The 19,640-nt window shown below is 63.7% G+C and overlaps 2 protein-coding genes across 7 annotated transcripts in view; both read left to right on the forward strand.

The window, feature by feature from the left end:
- Positions 1-10,345, forward strand: part of ANK1 (ankyrin 1) — a 136,590-nt gene extending 126,245 nt beyond the window's left edge. For all 5 annotated transcript variants that reach the window (XM_054021063.1, XM_054021064.1, XM_054021067.1 and 2 more), the window contains 10 exons: positions 39-243; positions 1,026-1,122; positions 1,926-2,154; positions 2,434-2,559; positions 2,649-2,768; positions 3,162-3,246; positions 3,987-4,061; positions 5,288-5,419; positions 6,062-6,261; positions 10,063-10,345. In XM_054021063.1, coding sequence (XP_053877038.1) covers positions 39-243; positions 1,026-1,122; positions 1,926-2,154; positions 2,434-2,559; positions 2,649-2,768; positions 3,162-3,246; positions 3,987-4,061; positions 5,288-5,419; positions 6,062-6,261; positions 10,063-10,260 — 1,467 coding nt within the window. In that variant the 3' untranslated portion in view covers positions 10,261-10,345. The remainder of the gene's footprint in view (positions 1-38; positions 244-1,025; positions 1,123-1,925; positions 2,155-2,433; positions 2,560-2,648; positions 2,769-3,161; positions 3,247-3,986; positions 4,062-5,287; positions 5,420-6,061; positions 6,262-10,062) is intronic.
- Positions 10,321-18,951, forward strand: LOC128833123 (ankyrin-1-like). Of its 2 annotated transcripts, XM_054021069.1 has the most exons (7): positions 10,321-10,459; positions 10,546-10,618; positions 11,323-11,605; positions 13,448-13,531; positions 13,797-13,949; positions 14,230-14,352; positions 16,708-18,951. In XM_054021069.1, exons 1-6 carry the CDS (start codon positions 10,420-10,422, stop codon positions 14,326-14,328), a joined length of 732 nt encoding a protein of 243 aa, XP_053877044.1. In that variant the 5' UTR covers positions 10,321-10,419; the 3' UTR covers positions 14,329-14,352; positions 16,708-18,951. The 2 variants fall into 2 exon arrangements, with proteins under 2 accessions (XP_053877044.1, XP_053877045.1); XM_054021070.1 differs by lacking the exons at positions 10,321-10,459; positions 10,546-10,618; positions 11,323-11,605 and adding an exon at positions 11,613-13,053.
- Positions 18,952-19,640: the final 689 nt, after the last annotated feature.

Below are 19,640 nucleotides of genomic sequence, written 5' to 3' on the forward strand. Positions count from 1 at the left end.
GAACTAGCCCTCATGGCCCTGCCTGTTCTGTCCCGCAGGCGCAGCCCGTGCCGGATGAGCTGGTGACGAAGCTGCTGGGGAACCAGGCGACCTTCAGTCCCATCGTCACCGTGGAGCCGCGCCGCAGGAAGTTCCACCGGCCCATCGGGCTCCGCATCCCGCTCCCACCCTCCTGGAAGGACAATCCCCGGGACAGCGGGGAGGGCGACACCACCAGCCTGCGCCTGCTCTGCAGCGTTATCGGTGAGAGCACCTGCCCCGCCCTGCTGCAGCCACCATGCTGGGGCTCTTTCCCCTGGCACTGCTCCCCCCACCCACCCCCAGGCTCCTTCTCCTCCCCTTCCCCTCTGCACGGCTCCCTGGGGTCCTTCCCCCTTCCCCACTGCACGGTTCCCTGGGGTCCTTCCCCCCTGCACGGCTCCCTGCTCCGCGGGGTCCTTCCCCCTCCCCATGCTCTCCCCTGCTTTGCTGCAAATGAGGTTCACTCTTCCCCTGCTGGGTGGGGGCTGGGGTGTGGAAGCCAGTGTCTCCAGGGTAGCGGGGTCTCTGTGCAGACAGGCGGCTCTGGCAGTGGCTTGGTGGGGGTGGTGTGGGGAAGGTGCTGAGGGGGCGGGATGGAGCTAAAGGAGCTGGGGGCAGGCAGACAGGGGGTGCATTCTGGGCAGTAAGGGTGCTGGGGGGCAGATCGCAGTAGAGTAGGGGGCAGATCACAGGGCACTGGGGGGTCATATTCTGGTTGATGAGGGAGCCAGGGGGCAGAGCCTAGGGGACGGAGGGGGCCAGGGTAGACCACAGGCAGAAAAGGGGCCTGTGGAGGATCCCGGGGGACAAGAGGGTAGATCCTGGGTGGTGAGGGAGCAGAGGGGCAGATCCCAGGGGATGAAGCAGCCAGGGGCAGATTCCAAGCAGCAAGGGGGCCAGTGGGTGGATCTCGGGGGTGGGCAGGGGCAGATCACAAGCTGTAAAGGGGCCAGGGTCAGATTCTGTGGGCTGGGATGGTGTCAGGCCCTGTTGTGTTGTTACAGGAGGCACAGACCAAGCGCAGTGGGAGGATATCACAGGAACCACAAAGCTGGTCTATGCCAACGAGTGTGCCAACTTCACCACCAACGTGTCCGCCAGGTGAGCGACGGGTGCGCAGTGCCTCGTGTGGCCTGGGGCTGGTGACCCAGCTGGCACTCTGGGGCGTGTGGAGCTTGGCCAGAGCGTGCCATCCAGGGGTCGGGTCACAGAGCAGGGCTGAGGCCCAGGTGATTCAGTGACTCAGCCATAGTCCCAGAGCTGGGACCTATACCCAGCACTCCTGAGTCCCAGCTCTTGCTGCCCGAAGGGAAAAGTGCCAGCATTTCCCAGGGTTCCCCCAGGCTGTGAATCCAGGACCTCTGGCACCTCAAGCCCCTGGGCCATCAAGCCCTGGTGGCATCTGAACAAAGACTCTCACGTGCCTAGGCCTCTGCAAGCCTCACATGCTGTATTATGTGCAAACGCAGGCCTGCCCTGTCTTCATGAACACAGCAGTGTCCAGCAGGGGGCGCCCTGGCCAAAGGCAGGGGCCGAGCAGTCCCCCAGGGCAAGTCTGCTCCGGGCTGCTGCGAGTGAGCGGAGAGCCCGCACAGTCATGCTGGAGGGTTGTCTTGGAGTTCATTTTATTTTATGGGGTTTCCCCCATTTTTCCGTTCTCTTCCTTTGTCGCTCTCTCGTGACCGTCCAGTGCCCGGCGTGCCTGGCGTGCTGCGCACTGCGATGCTGGCCTGGCGCCCCGGGATGGCCCGGTATAGCTGACATCGTCATTCTTGGGATGTGTTTATGGGAAGCCAGCGAGGGCCACTGGTGTTCAGTGCTGGGGGAGGCCTGGCCTGGGCGTGTCAGGCTCGAGGGGCCCCCGGCTTGGCTGTAATGACCAGCTTGGGGCTCGTGCCCTGCAGGTTCTGGCTGGCGGATTGCCCACGCACGGCTGAAGCCGTCCATTTTGCCACCATGCTGTACAAGGAGCTGACGGCCGTGCCCTACATGGCCAAGTTCGTGGTGTTTGCCAAGATGAACAATGCACGGGAGGGGCGACTGCGCTGCTACTGCATGACTGATGACAAGGTGGACAAGACGCTGGAGCAGCACGAGAACTTCCATGAAGTGGCCCGCAGCAGGGACATTGAGGTAGTGCCCCTCCCCCTGCCTGGTGTGCAGACAGCCCTCGGGGTGTCCCAGCTCTCCCCTGCTCACTCCACAGCAAGGCCTGGTCTGTGTGGCCCCCGCCTGCTTACCCAGCTGCAGTGCTGGGGGCTTGGAGGGGTGGGACCTGCCTGCTCCTTGGCTAAGGGACGTCGGGGAGGAGTCTCTGCACCCAGCTTTGCCTGAGCCCCCCACACAGTGCTGGGGCCCTGTGGGGCAGGGAAGAAGGGAGCTCTGAGCCTAACCCCTTCCCGCTCTCCCCAGGTGCTGGAGGGGATGCCTCTGCATGTTGAGCTCTCGGGGAACCTGGTGCCTGTCAAGAAGGCCACGCAGCAGCGCAGCTTCTACTTCCAGTCCTTCCAGGAGAACCGGCTGGCCATCCCCGTCAAGGTAACAGCCGCCTGAGGGTTTGAGCAGCTGGGCCGGGCTGGGCCGCGGGCCCATCTCTGCTCCATGCCCACCTGTATTGTGGCATCTAGGTGCGGGACAGCAGCCGGGAGGCAGGTGGCTCACTCTCCTTCCTGCGCAAGGCCATGAAGTACGAAGACTTGCAGCATGTCCTGTGCCACCTGAACATCACCATGCCACCATGCACCAAGGTCAGTGAGCACTGGGCCAGGGGCCTAGGCAGCATTCCTGACGCCTTCCTCTAGCCATGCAGGGAGGTGCTGGGCACTGGGGCCTCCCCCGCACTCAGCCCTAGGGGAGCTGCGTGCCCCACACCGCGTTTCACGCCAGCGTGGGACACGCCCGGCCAGGATCTGCTGCGGCACCACAGCATGCTTTAATGTGTCCCTGACAGTGACAGCCGGGGCTGGCTCCAATGTTCTCCCAGCCATGCTGAGCTCCTGCCCCTGCCCTCGCGCCATGGCCTCCCTGGGGTGGGCTGGGCTCCCTGGGCCCTGCCAGTCACTGCCAGGGAGCTCCAGGCTGAGGGGCTGGATGGCTCCATTCCCTGTGGGGCTGGTGACCCATGGTGGCTTCTCCTCCAGGGGACTGGCAGCGAGGAGCGAAGGAGGACTCTGACACCGTTGGCTCTGCGAGAGAGATACAGCATCCTCAGTGAGAGCACTCTGGGTATGCAGCCCGCCCTGGCTATCCACGCCCAGCTGGGCACCATCCTGTCCCGCCTATCCACCCCCGAGCCTGCCCGGCCTATCCATCCCCCAGCCTGCCCTGCCTATCCACCCCCGAGCCTGCCCGGCCTATCCATCCCCCAGCCTGCCCTGCCTATCCACCCCCGAGCCTGCCCGGCCTATCCATCCCCCAGCCTGCCCTGCCTATCCACCCCCGAGCCTGCCCCGCCTATCCACCACCGAGCCTGCCCTGCCTATCCACTACCGAGCCTGCCCTGCCTATCCACCCCCGAGCCTGCCCCTCCTATCCACCACCGAGCCTGCCCTGCCTATCCACCCCCGAGCCTGCCCCGCCTATCCACCCCCCAGCCTGCCCCGCCTATCCACCACCGAGCCTGCCCGCCTATCCACCCCCCAGCCTGCCCCGCCTATCCACCCCCCAGCCTGCCCTGCCTATCTACCCCCCCGCCTGCCCTGCTTATCTGCCCTGGGGTGCGGCTTCCCCACCCCCCTGCCTATCCATCCCTGGCCTGGCTTCTCCTCCTGGCCCTCCACAGCCCACTGGTCACAAGAGGGAGGGGCTGGGCCCAGTGGCTTAGCTGCCCCTGCCCTACCCCACACAGAGGGGAGTGCAGTGCTTTCTCTGGGTTCTGGCCGGGTTCCCTGCCTGCGACCACACCGGGCTGCGAGTAGGTATCAGGGCCTGAGCAGGGACAGCTGTGACATGCTCATATCCCCTAGGCTCTCTAAGCGGCACGGAGAAGGCTGATGTGAAGATGGCTGTTATCTCGGAGCAACTGGGCCTCAGCTGGGCTGGTGAGTCTGTGCCTGGCACTCTCTGCCCCGCGGGGATGCAGACTCCGGCTCTCTGCTGCTCAGTGCACCAGGGCAGGCTTTGCTCGCGCTGCGCCCAGGTCCCAGCAGGGCAGGGCAATGCAGTGCGGGGCGCTGCCCAGCCCAGCTCGCTCTGACATCGAATCAGGTAGCTGGGCTGACAACAGGCACGAGTTTGCGCTGCCTGTCCGGTGGTGGGACTGTTCTGGGGGCTGTGGAGCAATTGGAGGCTTTGCTTGGGCAGCCTCCTACATCTGTGGGCACCCCAACAGCAGCACATGGCTAGGCTGCTGCGGCAGGTGGCTGGGTGTGTTCACTGGGAGCACCGGGTCCACATCCTGCTCTGTCTCCCTGACAGCGGGGCTAGGAAAGAGAGTACAGTCCCAGCCAGTGTGCATGCACACCGGTGCCCCGTCCCCTTGCACGTCCCTGCATGCTGGTGCATTGTCCCCTCGCACATCCCCCTTGCACATGCCCATGCACACATGCCTGTGCACTACCTCTTTGCATCCACACCAGTGCACCACTATCTTGTGTGCCCATGTACTCTGGTGCATCGCCCTCTTGCGTGGATGTGCACAGACACCTTCACATGCACACACTGCTATGCACCACCCAGTGGCATGGATATGCACTCTTGTGCACTGCTCTCTTCCATACATGCAGGCACGCACCTGTGCACTATGCACACCTGCTAGCACGCGCACACACCCCATCTCTGTGCCAGCCAGGACAGGATTTTGCTCTGCATTTGTAAGTTTTCCTGCTTCCTGAAGCAGGGCAGCGAGGTCTTCGGCACTGGGTCCCAATCCAGCAGGGGCAGTGCTGATATTGCTTGTTACATTACAGCCACGGCTACCAGGAGGCTCAGGAACTGTCCTTCCTAGCTTCTCCCTAGCTGGAGCAGTTTGTGACCCAGCTGCAGGCAACCAGGCTGAGCCCAGTGGGCCCAGTTTCACATCCAGTGACACTAAATTTGGACCTTCTGCCCTTTTACTCCCCACCCCTTCCCATTGTTCTGTCGCACGGGCGGGATGTCAGCAGCTCTGGGTGGACGTGGGTGGAGACACGTGGGGGACGGCTGGACCTGGGTGGCATCCCCAGGGCTACTTGCCTAGAAGTGTCTTGAGCAGAGGTGCTTCCCCCTGCTCTCTTTGCTGCACGGGAGCCTGGGATGATGCCTAATGCACAGGCTGTGTTTCCTACAGAGCTGGCCCGGGAGCTGCAGTTTGGGGTGGACGATATCAACAGGATCCGGGTGGAGAACCCCAACTCCCTGCTGGAGCAGAGCGTGGCCCTGCTCAACCTGTGGGTCAGCCGTGAGGGCAAGAATGCCAAGAGTGGGTATTTGCCACCTTCTGCAGGGGCGGGGGCACAGCTAGCACCCCAGGGTTCCACAAGCACTCTGTGCCGCCAGCCTGGGGCTCTAGCAGGCATGTTGGCCAGGGAGCTGGGCCGGGAGTGGGTAGGCAGGGTGGTCCGGGGCGCCAGGCCAGGTGTGAGTAGGTAAGGTGGGCCAGAGAGCTGGGACAGGTGGTAGATATGCACAGCAGGCCAGGGAGCTGTGCCAGGCATGGGTAGGCAAGGCAGGTTAGGGAACAGGGGACCACTCTATCCTATCCAGTCTTTCCCTTCAAAAGAGGCTGGGCCAGTTTACCCATCCCATGACGGAGCTGTGGGGCCGGCCCATCCATAGACATGCAGTGCTTCCTTGCACACGCCATGCTACGCTGGCTCATACGTATGCAGATGTGTGCTGCTGGCTTCCGTGCACAGCTGGCCTGTGCTGGGTCACAGGTCTGCATGCGTATCTGTTCCCAGGCGGGTTTGCAGTTCGAGGATGGCCGAGTCCTCGGGCTGGACCCTCTTTCCAGAGGGTGGGTGAGGCTTGAGTGCCATGGGTGGGGGCAGCGGGGATAGAGCGGCCTGGCAGGGATGGGCCTGTGCTGCCTTTTGATGACACCGGCTGCTCCCCCTGACAGTGGAGAATCTGTACACGGCCCTGAGGAGCATCGACCGCAGCGAGATTGTCAACATGCTGGAGGGCTCGGGCCGGCAGAGCCGCAGCCTGAAGGGCGACCGGCATTACACTGACAAGGATTATTCCCTCTCGCCCTCCCAGATTAATGGTGAGTCCCTGGCACTCGGCTGTGAACCCACTGGGGACCCCATGCTCCTGCGGGTGAGTCCCTCGGCAGGGCGGGCGTGACATTGCCCTGGTGCAGGGTGACAGCCAAGCAGAGACAGTCACGTCACTGAGACCAGCGGCCCTGCCAGGCTGCTCTGCTTCAGCCGTACCGAGGAAATGCGAGTTCTCACTGACATCAAGACAGGGGAGCCTCGGGGGCCTGGGACAGGACTTTGAGCCTGCCTGGGCTGCCCACAGACTGGCTGAGTGTGTGGACAGAGACAGCAGCCTCAGACCAAGGGCCAGGCCTGCGTGGCTCTGTGCTGTGACCAGGTGTGAGTGCGACACAGGTAAACATCCCTGCCTCAGCACGGCTAAGAAAGTGTCGATGCGGCAGCACAAGCTGCCCAAACCGGGCACCCTGGGTCCATACCCGGGTTGCTAGCCCAGGCTGAAGTCTGCAGCACTGCGTCTGCACGATTTGTAGCCTCCCGTGCTGCAGGCGCCATAGGGGACGTCTGCACTGCAGTGGGGGTGGGCGTGCCCGTACTAGCAAGGAGCTAAGCGCCCCAGGGCCAGTCCCAACCAGGCTCTAGGAATGTCCTGGGAGTGGCCTTCCCCTCCTGCCGCCCAGTCTGCAGCAGCCACACGGCTCCTTTTAACATGCCCATACATCTGCCCATGCTGGAAACGACCCCTCCAGCTCCAGTGTAGACTTACCCCACCCTGTAAGGCCTGACCCCAGCTCTCCAGCCTGCACCCGCATCCTCCTTGGGCCCCTCAGGCTCTTCAGGCTCAGCCTGGGTTGCAGCGTGTTACTAGTGAGCGGACGTGCCCTGCTGGCAGGTCTCTGCCCTCTGCCTGCCTTCTGCTGCGAGCTGGGCTCACACCACTTCTCTTGTAGCCTGTGACACCCTGTGCTGGGCAGCAGCATGTGATCAGACAGGGTTGAGGGCCGGGGGCACGGTCAGGTGTCTGCAGTAAGTGTCGTGGTCCGGTGTCCCTTTGGGCCCAGGCGGGGGGGTGAGGCTGGGTGCCGGGGGTGTGGTCGGGTGCCAGCCTTGGCGGCAGGAGTCCCTTTGGGCCCCTGTGCCTTGCCCTGGGGTGTAGCCATGAGCTCTGCATGCTGAACACTCTCTTCCCCCTTGTTCTGTGTTCTCTCATACACGCCATTCAGGGCTGCCAGGTGCAGGCCGCTCCTGTTGATCACATCCTGTCACCTTTCTCCTCTGACCTCCTCCTGACCTCTTGTTCTCTCATCCTCCTCCACTGCCTGTCTCCACTGTCTCCACCTCAGCTGAGCCCTGGGAGAGCCGCCGTCCTGCTCCGGCGAGTGCATGGCACCATGGCACTGCCCCCACCTCATGGCTGTGTGTGTCTGTGTGGCCCTCCATGTGCTTCCCTCAGCAATGCCCCAGGGCCGGCTCCACACGGCACCCACAGCCCCCCCGCTCTGAGTGGGAGCCGGGCGAGCAAAGCCACCTGCCCGGTGAAGAACCCGGGTGCTGCTGTGCTGTACCAGGCCTGGCCCTAACTCACTCTGTGCCCAGCCCAGCGGGTAATGGCCCGTGCCCAGCACTGAGCCCATGGCCCAGAAGGGTTAGTAGCCAAACGCCCCTCAGAGGGAGTCGTGCCCCCTGCAAGGAAGTGTTGCTGGACACCCTGGAACAGCTGTGGTGCAACCGGCTGCCTCAGTTAGCAACAAGCTGCCAGTGCGGCAGAGCCCTGCAGAGCCTTGGGCAGCACCGACTCTGGGCCCAGCCAGCAGAGCCCCCAGGCTGTGTGGGCAGCAGAATCGCAGGGGCCGTGCAGGCTGAGGAGGCAGGTGACACATTCTCCGGGTGCTGATGTTGGGGGAGAGGAGGGTGGCTCAGGGGAGCTATGAGATGGGAGTAGGGCAGCCCCCGTGCCGGAGCCATTGCAGCCTGGCCAGTCTGTAGGGAGCGACCCAGGCCTGTTCCCTGGTTTGGGCGAGAGGTGATGGCTCTGCAGTTTGGTCAGGGTGTGCCCAGCATTGGGCACGTCTTGGCTAGTGCTGGTGAGTGCCCTGCTGCAGGGTAAGGACAGCTCTGTGCTGCAGACACGAGTTCAGATCAGAGCCAGTGACTGGGTGCCTGGCACCTGGGCAGAGCAGGGCATGAACAGGCGGAGGCAGCGTGATGTGCAGGGCTGCCCCGTGCACTCAGCCACAAGGTACAAGGACTGGCTACACTAGCAGCCCCAGAGTGACCGGGGCGGGGTCCTTCGTGCCGGAGCCCCAGGGCTGTGTGGAGCCGGTTTGGTTACAGGGCAAAGTGCCAGTGCAGCCTCAGCGCCAGGGCACAGCTCCCTGTGGAAATGCCCGTGACGTGCTCTCCGTGCGCATGCAAATGGCAGCAGAGGTGCCACCACAATGCCCGCTCCCTGCCCACCACAGGTGCTACTGGGATGCCCCTACCCTGCCCCCAAGTGTCCCCAGGACATGCGACGCCCTGTGGCCATCACTGATGGTTGCCTCAGGGCTGTTGGGTAGGAGAGATGTCCAGAGCCCTCCAAGGCCTGCAGGGTCACTGGGCATGGCCCATCCGTGCCCCACCACTGCCCAGCCGCATCTCCATTTTAATGCCTACCTGGGGCTCAGCGGGTGGCTCGGGAATTGAGCAGCTGCTGCCGGGGCGTTGGGTCCCTGTGCACCCAGCCTCCCCCATGCACAGCTGCTGCGCCTATAGGGCAGGAGGGGCCTGGCTGGCTAGCTCTGCCTGCAGCCCACAAACCAGCCAGCCCTGATCAGAGGGGCTTCCGAAGCCCCCACCCTCTTGCCTCTGCCCCATTCTGTTTGGGAGCTGCAGTCCAGGGGGATCCTATACCGTCTCTCACAGAGCCAGGCCAGAGTTCAGCCCGGAGGCTTAGCTATGTGGAGGCACAAGATTGGCAAGGGGGCACTGCGGGTTGGAATTGAGAGATCTCAGCAGGGATGGGGAGGGAGCCCAGGCAGGTCTAGCAGGGGGCTGGGGGACACCAGCAGAGCTGTGGGGCAGGGGAGCCCAGGGCAGGGTTAGCAGGGGGCACCGGCAGAGCTGTGGGGCAGGGGAGCCCGGGGCAGGGTTAGCAGGGGGCACCGGCAGAGCTGTGGGGCAGGGGAGCCCGGGGCAGGGTTAGCAGGGGGCACCGGCAGAGCTGTGGGGCAGGGGAGCCCAGGGCAGGGTTAGCAGGGGGCACCGGCAGAGCTGTGGGGCAGGGGAGCCCGGGGCAGGGTTAGCAGGGGGCACCGGCAGAGCTGTGGGGCAGGGGAGCCCAGGCCAGGGTTGGCAGGGGAGTCCGGGGCAGGGTTAGCAGGGGGCACCAGCAGAGCTGTGGGGCAGGGGAGCCTGAGGCAGGGTTAGCTGGGGGCACCGGTGGAGCTGTGGGGCAGGGAAGCCTGGGGTGGTTATAGCAGGGGGTTGGGGGGCACCAGCAGATCTGGGGGGGGGCTGGCACAGCACCACACCATGCACTCAGGCTCCAGAGAAGTAAAACACGAGCAGGTGTGCCCGCCCTCCCAGGAACCCAGCTGGAGGCAGCTCACCCTGCCAAGGGTTCCTGTTGTCTAACTCACTGGGACCAGCCCAGGACCAGGTGCTGCCCGAGGCACCCGCCTGCCTCCCCGACACATCCCAAAGTGCCCTCAGGCTGCCTGTGTTCCTGTCTCAGACCCTCCCACTGGGGCATGGGCAGAGATGCTAGGGGAGCAGTGCAGGGCGCTGGGGCGGTGGCTGCTCTGGTGACACAGGGAGCGCAGCACTGCCCCAGGGGCTGAGGGCAGCGTGGGCCTGTCCCCTCCTCTCCATGTCTGCGGAGAACAGCTGCTGGAGCTGTCGCCTCTGTCTGCCCCTGCAGGTTACCCTTCGCTGCAGGATGAGCTCCTCTCCCCTGCCTCCCTGCAGTACACACTGCCGTCCCCGCTGCGTGCAGACCAGTACTGGAACGAGGTGGCCATCCTGGACGCCATCCCCATGGCCCCCACTGAGCAGGACGCCCTGCTGGAGCTGTCCGACATGCAGGTGTGGTCCTCAGGGCTCACCCCCTCGCTGGTAACTGCCGAAGACTCCTCCCTGGAGTGCAGCAAGGCCGAGGACTCGGACGCTGTGAGTGAAGGACGCTTCCCGGGGCAGCTGCTGGATGACGTGCACGGCCCGGACCACCTGGGCTCACTGGATCTGGCTGAGGACGACACAGTGGATTCAGATGCCATGAATGGCCTTATCGACCTGCTGGAGCAGGAGGAAGGTCAGAGGTCAGAGGTGAAACTGCCAGCGTGTGAGCGCCAGGCCGGGCTGGCGGGGGAGCAGGGCTCGGAGGATGAAGTCTCTTTTGTTTCAGGCCAGCAGAGGGTACAGGCCAGGATCCTGGAGTCGCCAACTGTGAGCCGAGTCGTGGAGAGGAGCAAGGGCAGGTAATGCTCCCTGGCCAGGCTGCCTGGAGCTGGGCAGGGCAGCCTGAGGGACCCCTGGGTGCCCATGCCATGGGGCAGGGCCCTGGGGGAAGATGGGCAGTGCAGCTGCTGCGCTGTAGGCCCCCGTCTGAGCATGCTGCCCCAGAGAGCCGGGCGCGCACTGGGCCAGGGGAAGGACTGGATCAGCCAGGGAGCTGCCCTTGGCTTTGGGGAATCCCTCACAACCACCTGGGGTGTCAGCCCAGCTCCAGGGGATGGCCGTGGTGCTCTCGTTGGCAGGGAGCTGAGCTCCCGACGAAGGTGCTCTGCCAGGGCGGAGGGCTGCCTGGCAGTCCCTGCCACTCCTTGCCATAGTGCCTGGGGCAGGCAGGGGCAGGGCGTGCCTGACGCTGTGTAGCATGGAGGGCCTGGCTGGCTCCCGCCCCTTCCTCACCTGCTCCTTGTGCCGTCAGACAGGGCACGGCTGCCCGTGGGTGTCTCCGGAGGGCGTCTGTTGCTCCATGGGTGGGGTGGGAAGTAGGATGTAGGGCTAGTTCGAGATCCACGTTACAAACAGGGACTCCGAGTGCAAAGACCGGTCAGGAGGGCCGACAGCCTGTGCGGGGCAGGAGAGCGAGGCTGGGCCCACACGGGGGGCACTGTGCCGGAGGGTAGAAACTGACGGTGTCTCTCTCTCTGTCCTTGTTCCTCTCTCTGCTGCCCAGGCTGAGGGACTGGAATGCAGAAGGCTCCTTTGTCTCCTGCCTGCAGGACCTGCCTGAGGGCTCCTGGCAGGAGGGGGTCCCCAGAAGCCCACGTCTGCTGCCCAGAGCGGCCCCTGGTGCAGCCCCCCAGGGGAGGGGCCAGGAGCAGGTTCTGGGGCCCTCGGACGAGCGTCTGCGAATCAACCCCCCCGAGGAGAGCGACTGGCAGCCCCAGCACACGAGGACCCAGGACTACAGCCAGTGGCTGGAGGCGATGGATAGCAGCTTCTTCAGGCAAACAAGGGTACGAGGGTGGCAGCGAGAGCCAGCCCCCGGGGGCTGGGCATTGCAGTAGAGCCCACTGGCTGGAGCCCCTCGCTGTGTATGAGGCCCATGGCGCCCTCGCCGGGGGCCAGAGCGCACACAGGAGTGAACGCCAGGCTGCCCTGTCTGGGGAACCTGCGCTTCTTGAGCAGAGGCACTAGAGCCTGGTGATCTGCCCAGCAGCTGGGGTCCCTCAGCAGGATAACCCATGCTTTGGACAGAGTGCTGGGTGAGTGCCTCCCGCTGCCCTGCCCCCAGCTCCGGGCACTGCCCCCTGTCAGCCTCCCTGCCCTGGCTCCTGCGGGGGAAGGGGCCCAGAATAGCCTGGCTTGTGCTAGACCCAGGGGTTTGATTTCACATATGAGCCTCTGCCTCTGTTCTTCATTTATAACCCAGACAGCCACCCTGCATGCTTCCTAATTGGGTAGCTCCCGGGGCGCCTGCCCTCTCCGGGTCAGCCAGCACCAGGCATAGAGAGTCCAGAAATAGAGCTGGCCCGGATGGCCTGGGGCAGGGCTGGGGTTTTGGGAATCCTGCCATGGCCAGGCAGAGCTGGGCAGTGCCAGGGCAGGGCTAGTACAGAATGGCACGTGAGCAGGGTGGGCATGGCGTAGCAGGCCCTGGGGTGCTGCGGGATGCCCTGGACCCACTCCTCCCAGAGCACTTCCCAGGAGCCCCAGGGTGGGGGACGTGGGAGGAAGAGCCCTGCAGTGAATGCAGCGATGCTGCGGGCTGGCTGGCTTGCAGCCCCTTGGCTGGAGTCACTGAGGGGCTGCGTGACTTCTCCGCACTCCTTACAAGTCAGCTGGGGGGTGAGAAGTCCCGGCCCCAGTCCCCCGCAGGCGCCTAGGCTCATGTCACCCATGCTGCCCTCCTGCCCCATCTTCAGCCAGCCCAGAGAGGCGCTGGGAGGTGGTGGCTCCCCCTCTGCCTGCGGGGGAGGGGCCATGGCTGTCAGTCTGAAGCCAGATGACTTTGACAGAGCTCTGAGTGCAGAGGACAAACCCACCTGCCTGCCCAGCAAGTGGTGCAGCCGGCTGGTATGCAGCGGCTACAATTACAGCAGCCTGCCCCAGGCTGTGCGCAGAGCAGGGGGCAGCCGAGCCAGAGGCAGGGTGCACACGCCCCACCGCAGAGCAACGCCAGGGCTGGGATCTAGGCTCTGGGCTCGGCAAGTGGCCATGCGCTTGTGGCTGTAGCAGTCGCACCATGTTGGCCTTCCTGACCCAGCTGCTGATCACCCTGGTGCTGCTGGGCTTCTTCCTGGTCAGCTGCCAGAACGTCCTACACATTGTCAAGGGCTCTGTGCGCTTCCTGCTCAAGCATGTCCACCAGGAGCTGGACAAGGAGCTGGGCGAGAGCGAGGGGCTGACGGATGACGAGGAGTCCATCTCCACCAGGGTGGTCCGTCGGCGTGTCATCGTGAAGGTAACACGGGCAGGGAGTGGGAGCCCCGAGGCAGCGGGCACTGCCCTGCCTGTGGGGCTGTTGCTGGCCCCAGGGGAGCCATGCAGAGCCAGTCTGGCTCAGCACCTCCTCTTCCAGCTCAGGGCGCTGAGCCTGGCTTGTTCCTGCCAGCACAGGGTGTAGCACTAGCGTGCCCTGGTGCTGGCCCTGCCCCTGCGCTTCCCAGTGAGGGGGCTGGTGGGGTGTGTGCAGGGGGTTGGCAGTCAGCGGGGAAGTCGGATTTGGTGTCACTTATGCAGGGGTTGGGGGCTTTTGCACTTGGTGCCCCGCAGTGAACACAAGGGCTGCCTGTGGGGCGTTGGCTCCTTGCCCTCCCCCTCACTGCCTCGCTCTGTTCTCCCCTCTGACGCTGCAGGGCAATCAGGTTCAGGATATTCCGGGGGAGCAGGTGACCGAGGAGCAATTCACTGACGAGCAAGGCAACATTGTCACCAAGAAGGTGAGTACGGGCCAGACCCAGAGCCCCCCAGTCTCTGCCCAGCATCTGCCCTGCTCTCCCTGCTCCCAGGGATGGATATTCTTCCCTGGAAAAACCCCTCCCCCCAGCCCTGTCTCAGGGGAGCAGCATGCCCCAGCGTGGGGTGCCGATGGCAGGGCAGGGCCGAGCAGGAGTAGGACCGGCAGGGTGCTGTGGCCGCGTCCCTGGGGGTGTCTGGGGCCTAGCCTGGCCTGTGGCAGGCAGCTCTAATGCCTGCTCTCTGCAGATCATCCGGAAGGTGGTGCGGCGGATCAGCGCGGGCGACGAGGAGAAGGAGGTGATTCTTGAGGGCTCTCTGCAGGAGCCCCAGGAGCTGGAAGCTGAGGCAGATCACTTTATGAAATATGCCATCCTGCATCAGGACAGTCTGGGCACCAAGGTACAGAGCCGGCTCCTCTCCCGGCCCTTCGCTAGCTCTGGGCAGCACAGCCATGCGCCCGGCCATGCAGAGCTCCCTGAGGGCTCTGGCTGTATCCTCCCTGGCCTCCTCTCCTTCCCTGTGCCCTTCTGCTGTACCTCTGGGGCTGCAAGGGACCACGCTTCCCACCTTGCTGCAGCCTTCTCCTTGCCAGCTTGCTCTCCCATCCTCCTCCTTGTCCTCTCTCTGTCTGTCTGTCTGTGTGACGCCTCCTGCTTCCTCTCTCTGCTGCTCTCCCCAGGAGGAGGCGCGAGGGCACGTCCCAGAATCGGAGCTGATCGGGGGCAGGATGGGGGCTTACATAGTGAAACGAGCCAGCCTGAAAAGGGGAAAGCAGTGACCCCCCCCCAGGGCCTCTTCTGAGGTAATGCCACCTTTGTTCTGACTACAGATCCACTCTCTGTGCCATGTGCCCTGCATGGAGCCCACCCAGCCACTGTGCGCTCCCCTGGCCCAGAGGGGCAGGAGACACAGCTGCTCCATTAGGGCATGCTGGAGAACAAGCCCAGAGCTGGCTGCCTCTTCTCCTCTGCTGCCAAGCCTGCGAACCCCATGCTGCTCCTGGGGAAGGGGGCTGGCTTCTCTGCACACTGCACGCCGTCTGTCTGTCTGGCTCACATGGCATTCCAGGGGAGGGGTGTGTCAGGGTGTCACCTTGGTTACGACAGCCAAGGGCATTGTTACCCCAGGTTACAGTGTACCGTGGGGACCGCAGTGGTGTCACCATGGTTACGACAGCCAAGGGCATTGTTACCCTGGGTTACAGTGTACCGGTGGCTACGATGGTGTTACCATAGTGACAGCATTCCAGGGGATTGTAACCAGTAACTACAGCCTGCAGTACTGTGGAGATTGCCCTTGGCACAGTCCTTCCCTGCCAGCTCTCGGGCTGAGCTTTGCCCTGGGCCCCACTCCCCATTGCTCTGCGTGCTCACCTTGCCGCTGCTATAAATAGCCCCAAATGCTGCCCCGGTGACAAGTTGCTGACATCCCAGCCTGTCAGGCAGCCCCTGCGCTGTCAGCTGTGATCCGGAGCTTGTCCTGGAGCCTGGGTCTGGGGTTAGGTTTCCTGGAATGAGGTGCTACGTGCCCGGGAGCATGGGGCTGACACACGGCGGCTCCTCCTCATGTCAAACACCTTCCCGGCGGTTGGGTGCTGCAGGGAGCTGCGCATTGCCCTGGGGGAGGCCAGCCCCTGCTCATAGCACCCATAACTCACAGCCGCTTTCACCTGCCACATGAGCTGCTTGCACCCGCAGCACCCATTGGGCGTTGATGTCTGGCAGTGCTGTAACATGCCATGCAGGGCCTTCTCAGGGGTGTCATGAGGGGCTCTGGGCACCAGAGGGCAGCAGGGAACCTACAGCTTGCAGGCGGCTGCAGGTAGGGCTGGGGGCTGTGAGCAGTGGTGGGAGGAGGGTGCAAGCAGTGCCATGTGCCCAGAGTGGAGTGTAGGGAGCAGGCAGCGGTGAAGGAATAGGAAGGTCACTGTGCCCACGGCAGGTATGTGTGCAGTAGTGAGGGGGCGGGGGGCTACATGCCTGTGGCAGGGTGTCCGGTGCATTGTTCCTGGCGGGTGAATGGGCAGAGGGGGCAGTGGGCAGTGCCTGCCAATGACAGAGATGGTTGATTTTGCCGGCGGGGTGGAAGCACCAGGCTCCAGTCCCACCAGGATCTCCCGGCTGCTCAGGGCCTGTCCCCAGTGACGTCTGCGCGGGTCTCAGAGCGCTGAGCCAGATCTGGCAGCTGGATGCCAGGGCCGTGGGGCGAGCACAGGGCTGGTGCCTCCTGCATTGCCCTCGGTGCGGCTTGTGCACAGGACACCATGACTTTGGGTGTTGGGTCGTTTCCTGGCGCTGGGACATTGCTCCCGTGGCCCAGCCCAGCCGGATGCCTGCTTGGACACGGCCTGCACTGCTGTCCCTGCAGTGCTGCGGTTCCTGCTCAGAGACCAGGGGGCTGATCTGCGGCAGGACCCCTTCCCAGCTGCCTCTATCCTGCTAGAGCACAGCCAGGCACTGACTGAGCCGGGGGATGGGTGCCTGCCCCACAAGGACAGGCGCTCCCTCGGGTCTCTGTCGTTTGTGCCTGTGCTGCCGGAACACAGGTATCCCCCAGCTCATTTCTCTGCAATGCTCCTGGTAGGGAGTCCTGGGGCTGGCTGTCCCCCGGGGCAGGGCCTCCCTGCTCCCTCAGCCGTGCTCTGCGAGCTGCCAGTCTGGCCCAGCCAGCTGTGCTGCCTGCACTGCATTCACCACCACACCCTGCCCAGGGACCACCTCCCCTCCCAGACCACCACAGGGCAGTAAACCCCAGTCTGTGCATTCTGCCTCACGCCTCTGCATCCCCCACACAGCCGCCTCGGCTGAGCACATGCAGACTGCCATTGCCGGGGCCTGTTCCCTTTGAGCCGGTAGCTGACTCCTACTGTTCACAGCTGTGGCTCCAGGCCCTGAGCAATGAACAGGCGGGGGCTGGTTTCAGCCGGCATCTCGCCCTTTGCTGGGTGCTGCAGCGTTGGGTGCCAGAGGGTCTCACATCCAGCCAACTGCCCCCTGCCTTTGTCCCTGCCCCCAGCACCAGCCAGTCCCTCTGAGCTGCTGTGGCCATGCCTGTAAGTGGAGCATTGGGTCATGCCTCCAGCTCTGGCCTACTGCGCTGCGGGGGCCCCCAGCAGGGCGCTGTTTGTAACCCGAGCTCTGTTTTTTCTGTCCTTCAGGATCTCACCTCCACCCCGAACCACTGAACTGCAGCCACGTGCGGCCAGCCCCGCGAGGAGAGGCGAGGCGAGAGCGGACAGGCGATGGGAGCAAGGCTGGCTGTACATGTTGATCTAGGCTAATGGCATGACTTCTGTAAGAGACTTACTTCCCGTCCTATTCGCATGATTGACTGACTGCCAACGCATGAGCCACAGTTCTTACTACGGACGGGGACCCCAGGAGCCAGCAGCACCCGGGGCAGCGTTTCCCTGGCAGCGACAGGACTCTGCTGCGCACACCCTGACTCCGGATGGAGGCTGCGGCTATGAAGGGCTGCCCAGGGCGGGGGCGTCAGCTCCCACCTATCCCTCATGTTGTCTCTTGGCTGGGTTTTGCTGCTTCATCCCCTTCCAAGGAGTGTGTCGGGAGTGGGGATGTCAGAGCCTAAAGGGGCTGCGGGGGGAGGGCCAAACCGCAGCTCTCGAGGGGGTGCCCCTGGCAAGGGCAGGGGCAGGGGATTGGCTCGTGGCTGCCCTGCCCCTGTCTCTCCAGGAGCTTCCCCCAGTGTGAGTGTGCAGCTCCCAGCAGCACTGAGCTCCTCGCTTGTGTTGAAAGTGTAAACTGTACAGTACTCAGCCTTGTGTATATGAACAAATCAATACTATGCAACGCCCGAGGGCACGCAGCGGTGTGCAGAGCACTGCCCGCTCAGTGCCCGCATACCTCGTCGGCTGTAGGACAGGGATGGCCCCTCAGCCCCCGCCAGGGAGGAGCTCTGGCCAGTGCAGCTGGGAAGCTGGAGGTGTCAGAGGGCAACAGAGCCAAACTTCCCAGTGTCAGCCTGGCGCTTTTACTCCCCTTGGCCTTGTTCATTTCCTGACACCCACCCGGGGCCGGGCAGGGGGCCGGGGCACCTGTGCCAGCCCCTGCCCACTTTGGTTACAGATGGGGCAGAGCTGAGGGCCTCCCACCAGGCCCTGGTGCCCCAGCGTGGAACGGGCAGGTGGCGAGCACTGGCACAGCCCAGCACCTGCCTCAGCCCATGCTTGGCTCTACCCAGCACAATGGCTGTTCAGGAGAGATGCAAGGAAACAGCAGTGGGGTTTGCACCCCTGTCCTCTGCACCATTCGTGAGGCCCTCCAGGGTCCCGCGGCCTCTCTGAAAGGCTAAAATCAGCACAGCCCCCGTGTCCCCTGACCCTTCCAGGACCAACCCCCAGTGCCCAGGGCAAAGGAGGCCCATCAGAGCAGCTCTCCCAGGCTCTTGCACTGCATCAGCACCACAAACCCTACTGCTGTAGTCCGGCCGGAGCAGACAGGGTCACCCTGCGACCTGGAGTCTCAGCCCCGGGCGCTTTAACTGGGGCCAGCAGAGCTCTGTCCCAGGCTGGCCCCTTGGCTCAGCTGTTCCTGCCAACAGCTCTGTCCTGGCAGGAGGCTGGGGGTGGGGTGGGGGGGCAGCTACCTGGGCTATTTAAAGGCGCTCAGTAGATGGAACCTGTTGTGACGTGTGACCCCAGGTGGGCTGGTAGCAGGAAGGGGGGTGCTGGCTGCCATGTCCCTCACCTCCCCTAAGGGTGCAGGAAGGAGCCAGGCAGAAACAACTGGACTTGCGCTTTCCCCAGGAAGTCGCCATGGCCCCATCTCAAAGGGGCTGACATGTTTCCCGGTGGCAACACCCAGGCCGAGCCCACCACTGGAGCCGGGCTGCAGCCGCCATGCCCAGCAGGCCTTGGCTGGTGGGCATGTCTAGTAGAAAAGCCCTCTGCTCCCCTGCAGGCTGAGGAGGTGGGGTAGCTGCAGAGACGCGACTAGGCCAGCCTTCTCCTCAGAGAGCAACAAACCACGTAGGGTACAGACCGTCCATCCATAACCCTCCGCTCTGTAACATAATGTCCCTAGAATGGCTGACTCTGATAGCATCTCCGTAGAGTCTAGTGCGGGCCCCCTGCTTTGGCCTCTATACTCCGTAGGGAATGCTCCACTGCACTTGGCCGGCCCCGCGGGAGCCGCTGCTTCGCGCTCTGATTGCTAGTAGGAGCTGGTAGGGGCGGGGGCGCGCTCGACATGACGCCTAGAGAATGCTGCAGGCTGTGCACTAGACGCTTTTTAGAAGTTTTAAAATAATTTTATTTCCTTTTTTTACTGTTATGACAATGAGCCTTTTGGCTCTCCCTGCCCCCATCTTAGCCTCTGATGTATAGACCATTCTCCCTGGACACCAGCTACCAGATTACAACTTAATAAAGAAACCAACACGAGCTGGGCCTTGTCTCTGCTTCTCTGCAGGGGGGCAGGGGTGTCCTGGGCAGACAGCAGCTCCCTCCCTGGGTTCCCCATTGCCTGGCCAAATGGAAGGAGGGGGTAACAAGGCTGCAAATCTGGTGATCAAGTCCATGTCCTGCCGTGCATGCACACCACTGCCTTCCCCACTCACCAGGGTAGGTGGGAGGGAGAGCTGCAAAGAGAAAGGTGCCCAGGGCAGCAAAAGATTCAGGTCTGCTGCCCCAGCACAGGGCGGTCTCCTTGAAGGTGGGCCCCAGCAGAGGCATCCTCTGGGGATGTGCCGAGGCCTGGAGGATCGATATCCTGATGGTACACAGGGTAGAAATACCCACCCGGACCGCACCAGCCCTGTGCGGGGAATGACGTCACCACCCCTGCGTCTCCTGCTTCAGCTGCTGCCTTGTGGGAGGGCCACCCAGAGACACAGCCAGGTGCACTGGCTGCTTTCACTGTGGCTGCAATGGCATCTTTCCTGTGACCTTTGCCTCCCACCCCCGTCCCGTCAGAACAGTGGGGACTGGCCCATGGCTCTGGCCATGTGGGCACCTGTGCACAGAGCCCCGTGTGCACACAGCAGGCGTCAGGCTGGATTGAACAGCACCAGCTCGAAGGAGGGAGCTGGGCACTAGCTTCCTGGTTGGTGCCATTTGTTAATCATGTTTTC

The sequence above is a fragment of the Malaclemys terrapin genome, chromosome 2 (assembly GCF_027887155.1).
Source record: "Malaclemys terrapin pileata isolate rMalTer1 chromosome 2, rMalTer1.hap1, whole genome shotgun sequence".
Lineage (NCBI taxonomy): Eukaryota > Metazoa > Chordata > Testudines > Emydidae > Malaclemys > Malaclemys terrapin.